Below are 13396 nucleotides of genomic sequence, written 5' to 3' on the forward strand. Positions count from 1 at the left end.
CTTTAATTCCACACAATAGATGTCATCTTAGTTAGGGTCAGTGTTGCTGTGATGAAACGCCATGGCCAAACAACTTGGGGGGGAAAAGGGTTAGTTGGCTTCTGTATCGAGTCACAGTCCACGGAGGGAAGGCATGAACTCACACTCCAGGAACTTAAAAGCAAGAGGCGACGCAGTGGCCCGAGAGGAGTACTGCTACCAGTTTGCTCTTCATGGCTTCCTAAGCTGCCTCTTATGGAACCCAGCACCACAGTGGGCTGAGAGCATGTCCCACAGGCCTGCCTAATCCTGTGGAGGCATCATCTCAGCGGAAGGGACCTCCTCTCAAATGACTCTAGCCTGAGTCAGGATGGCATAATGCGGCTTACAGGGAATACTTTTTAATCTTCCATGAAAATAAAAATAAAAATAAAAAACGCTTCTGGAGGCTAAAGTCAAGCTGGTAGTTCAGAACCTAAACTTATAATGAAGTTTAATCTATTGACTGAGTATTAGAAGACTTTATTGAAAAAGTAGCAGGAATAACTGAGTCATCTGAGAGGAGATAGCCAAGCACAGGGGTGAGGATCACATACACAGGTATGGTTTTCAGATGCTTAAAAAGGGAAATCCAAACCAATACAGCATATGCAACAAAGAAAAACAGTATCTGGGTTAAATGTCAAACCAATTTTCTACTTTGAGTAATAGAGAAGAAAAGGTAGATGTTAAAAAGTTCATTCCACTAAGTTAAATTTAAATTAAACGAAAGCTTTCCGTTCTCTGGTTCCCGTTTTAAAGTGATTAAGAACGGGTTTTTCCGTTCCTAGCTTCAGACTGTATGCCCAGATTTTCAACTCTAATTCCCTGTACAAGTAAAGGAATTATATAAGAGACAAGTTCTTGAGCTGCCAGCAACATCTCCTCAAGTCTCAGCCTCTCCATGGGAAAACTAGCATAAGAATTTAATTTCTCCGAAACCGACCAGCAGCTACCTAAGCAAGCAGAAGGCCTACGTGTGAGTGTGGACGCTCCGGGTTAATCACTACGACAGAAACCAACAGGCCCCACTACCTCTCATGTATAAAGAGATGTAATTCCTGGAGAGCAGAGGGCGTTGAGAGACTACTGGGAACTCGTCTGTTTCACTTAGTTAAAACACACCTCACGCGCTCGGCCGCCCCTGCTGTGAATAAGGCGCAAGCACCACACCCGGCTCAAATAAAGGCTCATAAACCCAGTTGTTACCCATCAAATTCTTCTTCCCAACAAGAAAACAAAGTATGGAGAGGGTCCAAGTATTTGATTATGACTACACTCCTAACTAACTAAATGCTAGATGCTTAGCCTAGAAATCAGGATTTCCAGACAAGACCAGAGCAAATGAAGGTATTTTTCTGAATATATTACCAAGGGGGGAAAAGATGTCATTTCACAAATTATGAAGTGCTCCAGCTTCAAACTCTGGGCTCATCCAATCGCCCTGCACGGTTCCCACTTCTGTCCACATCATGGTGACCTCCTCCACTTCCTGAGAAGGTAAAATCAGCTCGGAACATAGAAAATCTAAGTCTTGTTCCTGAGCCAGTCATTATTCTGTCACCGGCAATTAACAATTTTCCCAAGCTCTGATTTTTTCATGAACATATTTTCACTTATATGTACAAATTAAAACGATATTTTAGAAAAAGAAAGAAAGAGCGGCCAGGGATGCAGCACAGCACGCATGAAGGTGCACATCTACAACCCCAACGCTGGGGTCAGCTGCTTAGTGAGTGCAAAGTCTAACCCGAACTGTGTGAAACCCTGTCTGAAAAGTAGAGACCGAAACCCTGGGAACCAGCATGAGGGGACGGTTGGGAAGGAGGAAAAGTGCGTACAGTGACTAAGGCAGGAGTAACTCTAATGCACGACTAAGCATGGTAGGATAGCTGTGCCTGGAAGCAATTCAGTATCCAACAAAATTTAAATGTTCTCAAGACAAAGAAATGGCAAATGTCTGAGGTGATGACATAAGTGCCCTGATCTTTCCATTACACACTGAGAAGTGTATTGAAATATCACATTGTACCCCATAATTATGTACATGAATTATGAATCAATTAAAAGTAAAATAACATTTTAAACCTGTGAATATTAACAGTAAATATTTTTCCATAAATTCAACACCACCATTTGGAAGGAAAACATGAGATAACAGAAAATGGAGACCCAAAGTATTAACTCTTAGATGAAGACTCATTTATAAAGGGTGCATACAGGTGTTCTCTCTCCCTCTTGTTAAGAAAGTGCTTAGAGCTCCACTTCTAGTGTATTTAAAATATAAAAACAAAAGAAGTTAATGAAAACAGAGTAATTTCATTAGAATCATTGCACCCACTCTCGGGCATTGCTCCGACATTCCAACCCTTGTTCGAACTCTGCCAAGCACCTGCCTGCTGGTAAAAGGATAAAGCTGCTAACAGCTCAGCCTAGACTAACTGCACTTCACAGAGGAGGCAGGATCTGTTTCTCCTCTTTATACTACAGTAATCCTTTAAAGTATCAACAAAATTTTAAATAGTTACGTTTCAACAATCCTTCATATGCAGTTTTCCTTATGCACTTAGGCAGATCTCCTAAACTATGTAAACTCTTAAGTAAAATTTTGCCCATGAAAACACAGGAGTAACGTATCTAACGGAGTGTCCGGCACTGGGGTAGCCATTGGGGTGTGGAGTGTGATGAACGTAAAACTAAAACGACTTATTTGCCTGCAAAACATACCCTGGGCACGTAGGACCTGGCTTGGCACCCACCTGCCTCCACATTCTGTCTTCTGGGTCACCGCTGATTAGTCTCTTGATTCTCAAACTTTATGTAGAGTTTGGAATCACCTGGAAAGTCTAAAAGGCAAATTCTCTTACTATTCTACTTCTGCCCCCCCCCCAATTTTATTCCTAGCAGCTGTATCTTACATTATTTACAATGCAACATTCCAGGAGTTGGGGCATCAGGATAGTGAATTACCTTCACAGTTAGTAAGAGGGAGCCTCTGGATTGCCAGATATTAATTACACAGCAGAAAAACTGATCATTTTTAACCTAGATTACAAATTACTCAATGCTATTAACCACAATTCAGTATCTTTTAGCAGGCAAGATGAAATGTAAATTAAATAATTTTTGTTTTGACAATGCAAACTATTACTCAAACCACCAAAACCTGACACTGTTCTGAAATACTCCAGTTAGTGCTGATGTTTAGAATCAGCAGGAGGTACGCAGAGCCAGGGCTGGGACAGAACAGGCACTTACATCCTTGGATACTAAAGATTTTAGGGGAAGAATTCCACTCAAAATACTGGCAATCTACACTGTCAACCTAAGAGCCACCAGCTAAATGTGGCTACTTAAGTAAAACTTAAAACTCAATTCCTGGAGGGGCTGGAGAGACGGCTCAGAGGTTAAGAGCACCGGCTGCTCTTCCAAAGGTCCTGAGTTCAATTCCCAGCAACCACATGGTGGCTGACAACCATCTATAGTGTGATCTGATGCTCTCTTCTGCCCTGCTGGCAGAGCACTGCATACATAATAAATAAATAAATTAAAAAAAAAAAAAAACTCAATTCCTGAGTCAGGCTGTTTTCATGAATTATGTGCCCAGTTACTGCATTAGCTAGTGGATAACACTGGGTAGGACACCTGTGCTGGGCAGTGCTGGTCTCTGTGGATAATTGAATTTTACAAGTACACACCAGCTGTATCAGCTGTGGAAGAAGAGCCCCACCTAAATTTTTCTGCACCTTATTTTGAGAAAGGTCATTCAAAAAGGACAAGCATACTTACACTCAATTACTGAAATAGAAATTTTTAGTTAACAAAATCTGAAAAGATCACAAGTACTAAAAATCACAGCCAGTTTCCATAACTCAGAATCAACGAAGTCAAAGTATTCATAAAGTAAGGTTGTTTCCCAAAAAGATTATACTACATAACAGAACTAGGTTTTTATGTACTTTAGATGTATCTAATTACATGCATAAGAAATGGCAACTGCTTTTATAGCTGGTTTAAAACAACATGGCCACAATTAGTTCAAGTTAGTGATATTTTACTACCTACATTTTTAATTGCTTTTCACCAACCTAACACGTGTTCAGATAACGCAAGGAACATAAGACTTTTCCTTAAATTTTATACATCAAGAGCAATTAAAGTCACAATCCTGAGTGTAGCAAAAGACAGACATAAAACTTAATGAAACAATTTGCAACTTAAATTTCTACCTTAACTACAACAGTATCTAGTTTAAAACTACTGTACACTAAACCAAAAATACCTCAAAGACAAAATGCTGAAACATAAGAAAGCCCAATTAAAAAGCCTTATCACTCAGAATTAACATTTCCACAGACTTACAACCATATACCAATTCAAGTTAAGTCAACTTTCCATCAAGAAGAGATGAGCTCATCTTCACAAGAAGTTCAAGTGTACTCAGATATGATCTCTGCAATTATGCTCTAATGAGAAAATGATGCTTTATCAAATAATTTAAATTATTTAACAATCTCAACACAGAAAACCAAGTGCTAAAAGCTACAGAAATAACAAATATGGCTGCTGGTGTTTTAGTCCCGTTTACTTTTGATCCCACTCCAATATGTGTGCCTCAGCGCTGTGTCAGCTCAGGGAGCGAGCCCAACGCAGTAACTCCATGACTAATGCCTGCTGATAACGGATTAGGAAGAAAAGACGTAGCTTACCTGCAACACTAGTGATCGTTACTGGGACTCCCTGAACTTGAACACCCGCAGCACCCAGGTTGGCCACGCTCACCGTCTGAAGGTTAGGCACTGATGCAAGCTGGGCAGTGTTCAAAGTTATTGGGGCACCAGCAACAGCCACGGGAGCAATCTGAGCAAGAGTTGTGCCACCACTTGAAGACACTGGGGTGATGGTTAGCTGCTGGGATAACCCAGAATTCTGAACTTGCAAATTTGAAAGACTTTGAATATTCTGGACCTGGACAGTCTGCCAGCTGATCTGCCCTGAAGGTGTTAAAGTTGGAGCCCTGATAAGCACCTGAGCCGGGTTGACTGCCTGAAGCTGAACGTTCTGCAGTGGCTGCTGCTGGATGGTCTGAACCGTCTGCCCTGACTGGAGCTGAAACGACTGTGGTGGGAGAGCCTGGATAATCTGCTGCTGTGGCTGCTGGATCTGGATCTGCTGCAGGATGGGCTGGCCCACAATCTGCACCTGCTGAAGAGAACCTGACTGGTCCTGTGCGCTCTGTATCCCGTTGGACTGAAGCTGGCCGGAGCTCTGGGCTTCGGGCTCAGCAGCAGCAGGTGTCTGCGGCTCTTCAATGGTGCGCTCAGAACTACTGGCCGAGGTGCTTGTGTACTGGCCCGCGTCTGCTGAGCTCACCAGTGTGTCGCTGCTCGTCAGAGACGTTGATGCAGTGGTTGTGCAGGTAGTAGAGGAAGAGGGGGACTCAGGCATAGTACTGGCGGAAGCAGTGCTGGTGGTGGGCGTGGAGACCAGCTGATTCCCATTGGAAGTCCCGCTATCAGTAGTAGCAGTAGGCTGGCCACCCTGCCCAGCCCCTCCCCCAGCTGTCACGTTGTTTATCACTGGCAAAGCTAACGTCACTCCTCCGATGTTAATTGGCAGCGTGGTTACAACCTGAGCCGGAGTACCAGGAAGGGTCTGCAACTGCAACGGGATGGAAACACCAGGCCTAATTTGTACTGGGACTGTCTGATTGGCCAGATTTTGGGCAAGGATGTTCCCGGAAGCTGTCCTGTTTGCGGCCGTGAGGATAGCTTGATTGTTACCTGCAGAGATGAGCTGAATCTGACCCTGCAAATCCTGGAGAGATGAAGCGCTGGTCGGGCTGATTTGGATCTGCTGACCTTCCACCGCCTGCAGCTGGGGGATCACCTGGTACTGCACGCTACCCCCTGGGTTCTGGACCTGGATGACCTGAAACTGACTAGGGGCGGCGGGGTTACCCGGCCTGGCTGTGGTAGGGGACGAGCTCCCGTTATTACTGGCGGCGGAAGAACTGGAGGAACTGGAAGCCGGCTGAGGAACGCTGTTTTCTTTTGACGCAGGAGTGGAGGCAACAAGTTGCCAAGCGTTTCCAGCGAGCTGCGTTGTCACCAGCTCCAGCTGCTGCGGTTGGCTCTGAAGCTGCACCAGTCCTTGGCCCGGGTCTATTATGATCTGCTGCTGTCCCGTAGCCTGAGTCTCGCCGGGAGTCCCTATCTTGCTGCAAGTAGCTGCCAGTAAAGCCAGAGGAGAGGGCTGAGAGTCCTACCCAAAATGGGAGGGGAAAGGAGAGGGAGGGGAAAAAAGTGGGCGGATTTAGTGGAAGACAGCAGTCGGGAGGGGGTTATTTATTTTGAGAGCTCTAAGTTAATCAGAACACACTCAACAGGCAGCAGAATTAAAAAGGAAATACGAACAAAAGCAGGTGATAGAAGCTCTATGAATAAGGGAGCAAGCCCTGTTACATGAAGTTTAAATAAAAAGATAATTTAGGGTAAACTTTTTCATAAAAGTGTTATTCTTCTAAACTCAGAATGCCCTTGGGAAAATAGACACCGCTTCCTAACAGTCTGGGTTCCTGATGTAATTTTAAACATCGTTACAGCCTCGGCTATGGGAAATCGTCATGGATTTACGATACAAGTTCCTCACTCAGAAAGATGCTTTGAGTGGACACACACGATTTTATTCTGTTCTTTATACTTCTGGGTATTTAAAGGGCACAGCTCCCTGTCTTCCCTAAGGGCTTCGTGTTGAATTTCCTTTTAGCGTTTAGCGTCTTTACCTGGGAGCCTGAGGTTTTGGTTTTTTTATTGTTATTCTCTGGCTCAGAGGTTTTCCCTCCTTCTGCAGCCATCGCCGCCGCCGCTGCCGCCTCCTCCTCCTCCTCCTTCTTCTGGTCTGCAACAACCACCCCCCCACCCAACACACACGACAACAGGTTATTAGGATTACCATTATTATTATTCGCTCTCCTCCCTTCTCCCCCCCCCCCCCCCGCTTCCTGAACATTAATCTCCATAAACCCGCGATCCGTGTACACCGGCAGGGGGGTGGGGGAGAAGGAAGGAAGGGAGGAGGGGGCTCTCACAAAACGTGGTTTGAAACCCGACCCATAGGCTCCAGAGCAACACCCAGAAGGAGGTTGTTCTAGCTCAGACATTAAGACAAAACACAGCCCTCCTTCCCTCCCCCTGGTTCCCTCCCGCCCTCTCCTCCTCCCCTTCCAGCATCTCGGCGGCCCCGGGGGAGGGGGAAGCGAGCAGGGTCTGGGGAGGGAGGGACGAAGGGAGGCGGCGAAGGAGACCGAGGGGGGTGGAGAATACGTACCGCTCATCCCGCATGAACAGGACAAACCCTCTCACAGACACTGGGATAGAGGGGGGGGGGGGGGGGGGGGGGGGCGAGGCGGGAGGAGAGGCCGGTCCCGCCCGCCCGCCCGCCCGCCCGCCCGCCCGCGGTGGCTCGGAGGAGGCTGTAGCTGGCACAGGCTCTGCCTCTTTTTCCGCGAATGGCCGCCGCTGGGCTGTGGCGTAGCAGTTCCTCTCTCCGCCCGAGCCCGGCTGGCTCGCCCTTGATTGACAGCGGCGGCGCGCGGCGCGGGCCGGAGGGGCGGGGCCTGGGCGGCGCGAGCGCGGCGACTCCCCACCCCCCTCGGCCTGCCTCCGCCGGCGCCGCCGACTCTCCACCCCTTCCCCCAGCGGATTGGCCGCCGACCCGCCGGAGCCGGGGCGCCGGGGGCCGCCCTGTCTCCTCCCCTCCGGCCGGCCGGTGCCCGCCGCCGCTCGGCTCCTGTCTTCCTGGCCCGCGCGGGGCTCGGCTGGGTCCGGCTCGGGCGCTAGGCCTCCCGTACAGCCAAACTTGCTCGTCTCAGGATATCCCGCCCCCTACCCAGTTCCCGGCGCCCTCCACTCAAAAGCGCGCCGCGGCGTCCTGCGAGCGGCCGCGGGAGGAGGACGAGGGGTGGATGGACTCGGAGGAGGGGAGCGGGGCGAGCGCGGGGAAGCCCGGGCTCCCCACGACCCAGGGCGCTGGCCGGCCGGACGGCTGCCCCCGCGGTGCGAGCATGGCTTTGCCAAGGCGCATCCGGACCCGGGCGCCCTTTTTCCCTGGCTCGGCTCTCATTGGGTGAGGTCGCTGACGTGCAGTGAGTCGTGGGAGGGGGCAGGCTGGCCTCTGGCGCAAAGGCTTTCGGGTCTTGTAGTTTGCGGGCGGAGGCCGCAGTCGCAGCTAGGCACCGCCTCTCCCGCCCCCGTCCGCCCACCCCGAGCGCGGCCTGGCTGCGGAGCCTGGAGCTGCCCGAGGGGGCGGTGGCATCAGGGCGTGGCCGGGGCCGAGTGGGAGTTGAACCCCGCGCGGGTGGGGTAGGGGGAGGGAGGGAGGAAGGGATGGGTGTTGTTTGCCTGGGCCTATCGGCCGAGCCGGGCTGCCCGCACCGCCTCTGCCACCGCCCCCTCTGCTGAAAGCCGCTCCCCGCGGGGCGAGCTCACACCCGGAGCGCGCGGCGATTGAGCGGGCGGCGGTGTCGGGAGGCGGGGTCTGCGGTCCTCCCGGTTTGAATGAAGCTGACTTGGGGGAGCATGCATCCCCTTTGGCCCCGATTTCTTGGCTCACCTAGCCCGCTGCTGAGGCCTGCCTGCGGTCCGAGCGCGAGGCCTGTGTTCGCACCGAGCAGGGGCCTTCCCTTTTATTTGTTGGTAGCTCCTGTCGGATGCTGGTGCGGAGCAGGTGACCGTCTTCCAAGCGTCCGCGTTCTTGGCGCGCTTCTCCTAGCTTCCTAGAGGTCTCACAAGGTTGTCCCGGCACAGGAAGGCCAGCGTGCATGTGGGTCAGCCCTGCTCATGGCTTTGGTGTTAATCTTCTAGGCAAGTGGAATTCACATCTAGCTGCGCAAAGCACTTTTGTCAGATGCCCCAGAGCCGGCCTCCGGCTTCTCTCCAAAGACACGAAGTCAAGATACCAGGCGGGGACTAGTGAAGAGCTGGAAGTGAGTCCCCAGTGTGAGCCCCGGGACTAGACACCGTTACACACCGGGCTTAAAGCCTTCCACGGTCCTTGACGTGGACGACGCACGCAGCTTTGAGGGGTGTTTTTTTGTTGTTGTTGTTTTTGGTTTTTTTTGTTGTTTGACGTGTTGCTAGTGTGAGTGAGGTGCTTTGGTGCTGTACTGGACTAATATTTCCTTGCTCAAGTATGAGGGCTGATGACAAAACGTTGCAGGAAAACAAAGCAGCTCCGGTAAACAATTGCAATGTAGCCAACTCCACCTAAAGATCTGAAGATGCGACAGGGATCTGCTTCCACACACAGCCCAATTCACTGCATCTGAGACAGACCCAGTCTCTTCTCCAGCACTGCCCCCACCCAGCTCGCCACAGTCAAAGAAGACCAGGCATGAATGGGATCGTTCTTTGTGGTTTTCTTTAGAAAATCGGCCTCAGAGAAGTAATGACAGAGCATAGGTTTACAAAATGCCCTAGATGTTCTCCGCCCTGCTGATAAGTGGATATGCTGGTATCCAGGAAAGTGACAACCTAACCTTTTTCCCCTCTGTGGACCAAGAGCTGCAAAGTTTCTAGCTGGTGCAGACCGAAGGTTTTTATCCCGCAGACCTAAATTCCGATTCTGGGGACTCAGTCCCCCGCTTTGATGCTATTTGGAGTCAGAGACTTTTGTATATTATGGCTAGATGAGGTCGTGAATGTGGCACTCCATGAGTAAAATTTAGTGACCTCAGAGCGTCTGTCCTGTGCTCTGCCGTCCCCCATGCGGAGCTCGGTGACCACACAGCCTGCCCGGCCTCGCCTTTATAGCAGGCGCCTCCTAAAGTAGCTAAAATGAGCCGTTGTTCATAACCGCGAGTTGTGCTGTAAGCAGCCTAAGCTTGAGGTATCGGCCTGGTGACAAATGACCTGCTTCTGAGAGACTCCATTGTAACGTTACCCACCTAACAGGAGGCTTAGCTAGGTGAGATAGTTCCAAGAGGACAGCCACTCCTGTACCGCCAGCCTAATGTCAGCGATGTACTGTTATACTCTGGTTTACTTAGTATTTCTTTAAACCATTTTGCTTGTTTTTATAACATCTTTAAATGTTTATGTTATCACTGGTACTTGGAGGGTAGAGGCAAGTGGACCTTGTGAGATTGAGGATAGCCTTGCCTATGTAGTGAGCTCCATGCCAGCCAAGCCAGATAGGAGGGTGCTGCCCTTAAAAATGGATGGAAACCTGCCCTGCTATAGAAGTAATAATCTGTAACAAAGACTCCCCTTTAACCAAACTTGAGCCATTATCTGAATCTTGTTTCTAATTTAGCTTTGACCTTGAAGTGTAGGTAAACTTAGTAGCTTTGCGTGCTTAGTTCAGTTTCAGCAGGAAACCTGATGGGTCAGTTACGGTCTTCTACCCTTGGTATCTGACCAAATTCCTCGTGTGCCGTCCCTGACATCACCCTTCAGTGGCAGTCTTGTCAGCAGTTTTCTACCCACTGACCCCATTGTCCCTGACTACATTTCTCTACTGGCCTTTGTTCTAGTCCCAGCTGAGCTGGGGATACTGGCATGTCCATCACACCTGGCTTATGTGGCGTTGGGCATCAGACCCGGGGCTTCATGTGTGCTGGGCAGGCAGGCTGTTGCTGAGCGACCTCCCAGCTTGAGTGCTGTGTATGTCTCCTCCTGAAGGCCCAGCCTCCCCTCCCGGAAGCCAGAGGTCAGGCCTCGGACCTGCACGGGCTGCGGATGCTCAGACAGTGGGACAGGAGTACTGGGCTGCTTGACTGCACGCCTTAGGAGAAGGAGCTGAGGCTCAGAGATGACGTGAATAGAAGGAAGGTTTCTCTTCTGCGTCCCCTTTAAGGAGCCGCGCACTGCTTCATTCTGCTCTCCTGGAAGTAGATTGCAAAGAAGCTGAGAGAACTGCCAAGCCGAAGACAGCTCCACGCTGACCGTCTACTTTCCCACAGACTTCCCTGAGTGAGAGTAGCTGACCAGGCCTCAGACATCAGCTCGAACAGTGTGTTTACAAGTGGCCTCATTGGTACATAAGAGACCATGCATGGTACCATAATAAAGGCCTGGAAAGGGTTCAAAACTATATTTGAAAGGTAAATTTCTTAACCAGTAGTAACTATTTTTAGAAAGCAGAAAAAGTTCAAAGTAATTGACTTAAATATAGAACGCTTGCAAGAAAGTGGGTAAAAGTTGACTGTGAATGTGTGGGCCTATTAAAGGTTATAATGTTTGTAGGTGACATTATCAAAGGTAAATGACCAATAACATACAGATAAGCACCCAGACAGCCTGTCCATGAGCAGCTGGAGTTGATCGCTCGGCACTTCCTGGAGCACACTGAGGTCCTCAGTGGAGTGCCAGAGTGCCTGCAGGACATTTAATGCATGATTCCTAGGCACAGGCCTAGGTCACCTATTAGCACTAGGACACACTTGCCTACATAGTAAGCTCTAGACTATATATAGCCATACTTTATCTCAGAAAAAGAAAGAGTAAACAACAACAAAACCACTACATTTCATGCTTTTAAACATGTCAAGTTTCTGATGTTATCCAGTGTTACTTGTTGTTAATTCACATTGCAGTGGACTGAACAGTTCTTGGCAATTCCTGGAACGCAGTATGAGAGCAAACACTGTTGACGCTCTACAGCGATGTGTACGTGCAGAGGACTGTAATATGGGCAGCATTTAACAAAAGACACCTAGCCATTGTAAAAGCTAAAATAGAAACAAAATAGTTTCTTAAAGACGAAAATTGGCAATGAAAACATACATCACAAGCCTGGCTTCCTAGTGGGCGCAGCAAGCTCTTGTCTGTGCAGCACAGAGCAACCTTGACTCAAAACAACAAATCTGTGTTTAAAATGGTAATTTTCCAAAACCATTTGCCTATGCTTGATCCAGTATTTTTTTTTACTGGTAATGGATTGGATTTTTGCTGGAACACATCACTGGAAGCAGACTATTTGGATTTACTTTCTAGTCTGTTACCAGGAAAGGTACAGTCTTGGGCAGGTGCTACTGACCTCTCTGAGCCTCCATCCTTGGTGCTCAACAATAAAGACAGTAATATTAGCATGGTATACACTTATTTTAGGAACTTGGTGATACTAAATTTTCCTAGAATAGTGTGTGGTAAATGGGGCAGTAGGGGGGCGGTGCAGGGAGGTGGAGGTGACAAAGGAGGAAGTTCGCTAGCTACTTTTTTTTTTTTTTGTAGTGCTGGAGGTCAAACTTGAAACATATTCATTCAAAGCAAGCACTTTATAATGTGCTACCCCCGTTGTTACAGCATTATCAAATATAACTGTCTGTTCACTTCTGACTATTATAACAGGTAGTTTTAGGAAACGAATAAAGAAATATGTACAACAAAAGCCTCTATTCCATCCAGTTTCTCCGCAAACACTGAGGTCATCAGTGTTAACTTTGGGGTATCCTTTGTCACTTTGACTTCCATTAATTATACTTATGTTTGTACTTGAGTATGAGATTTTAATATAAAATTAGATATAGAAGCACATATCCAGTCACATATACACAAACTGGCCTTTTTAATGCCTTAATACATTATAATTATCTAGCAGAAAAATATTAATTGAAATTATCATTTTAATGCAGTATATTACTTGATACTTGATATTTTATTCAGTATAAATATTGTTATCAATAGGACTGCTGTGCCTGACTATAAATAATTCATAATAAATATATTTGCTCCAGCACCAGCAAAGATAATTTTATACTGACACTCTGTTTTAGTGGGATGTTTTCAGCAGTGGATTGATTTCACTAAGACTAGATATTTAGATTTTTTACTTGATTTTTCATTTTTTGCATATACATTTATATTATTACACACATATACAATGAACTACCTATAGCAAGAAGAACCATGACACAATCAGGAGTTATATAATGTTACATTCTTAGTGTTTTGTCTATTTGTATTTGACAGCCTTGAAGAAAACATCTTTCCTATCTTGGCGCATCTAAAATTCTGAGTGTAACTCAATCTTCGTCACATCTTGTCATTATCAACTTAAAACATCTACCTAGACCTAAAAACGTCTTAACTCCTAAACAACTAAGCTTCCTTATAAAACTAAGCTACCTGGTCTTCAACTCTATCAGAGACTTGAGAAAGAATAAACTTGATTACCTGAGTATACATTATATATAAATATTTCTACTCTAATATGAGGTATTTTACCCATATAACTCAATTATAATACAAGGTTTACTTCCAGTACTTAGAAAGTGCTATTGCAGGCTGTTTAGGATAAATAAGTGATACACGTTAACTGTTAGCTGATCACATCATGGTCATGTCCATCACTAGTCTACTTTCATCACAAGAATACA

General features: G+C 47.4%; 1 protein-coding gene across 1 annotated transcript in view; it reads right to left on the bottom strand.

Moving 5' to 3' along the window:
- Sp4 (Sp4 transcription factor) overlaps positions 1–7418 on the bottom strand; it is a 48866-nt gene extending 41448 nt beyond the window's left edge. Inside the window, exons 1-3 of the mRNA XM_051152539.1 lie at positions 7348–7418; positions 6803–6918; positions 4728–6282 (exon numbers count right to left, since the gene is read on the bottom strand). Coding sequence (XP_051008496.1) covers positions 4728–6282; positions 6803–6918; positions 7348–7354 — 1678 coding nt within the window. The 5' untranslated portion in view covers positions 7355–7418. The remainder of the gene's footprint in view (positions 1–4727; positions 6283–6802; positions 6919–7347) is intronic.
- Between the last annotated feature and the right edge of the window lie 5978 nt (positions 7419–13396).

This window comes from Acomys russatus, chromosome 1 (genome assembly GCF_903995435.1).
Source record: "Acomys russatus chromosome 1, mAcoRus1.1, whole genome shotgun sequence".
In the NCBI taxonomy this organism is placed as follows: Eukaryota; Metazoa; Chordata; class Mammalia; order Rodentia; family Muridae; genus Acomys; species Acomys russatus.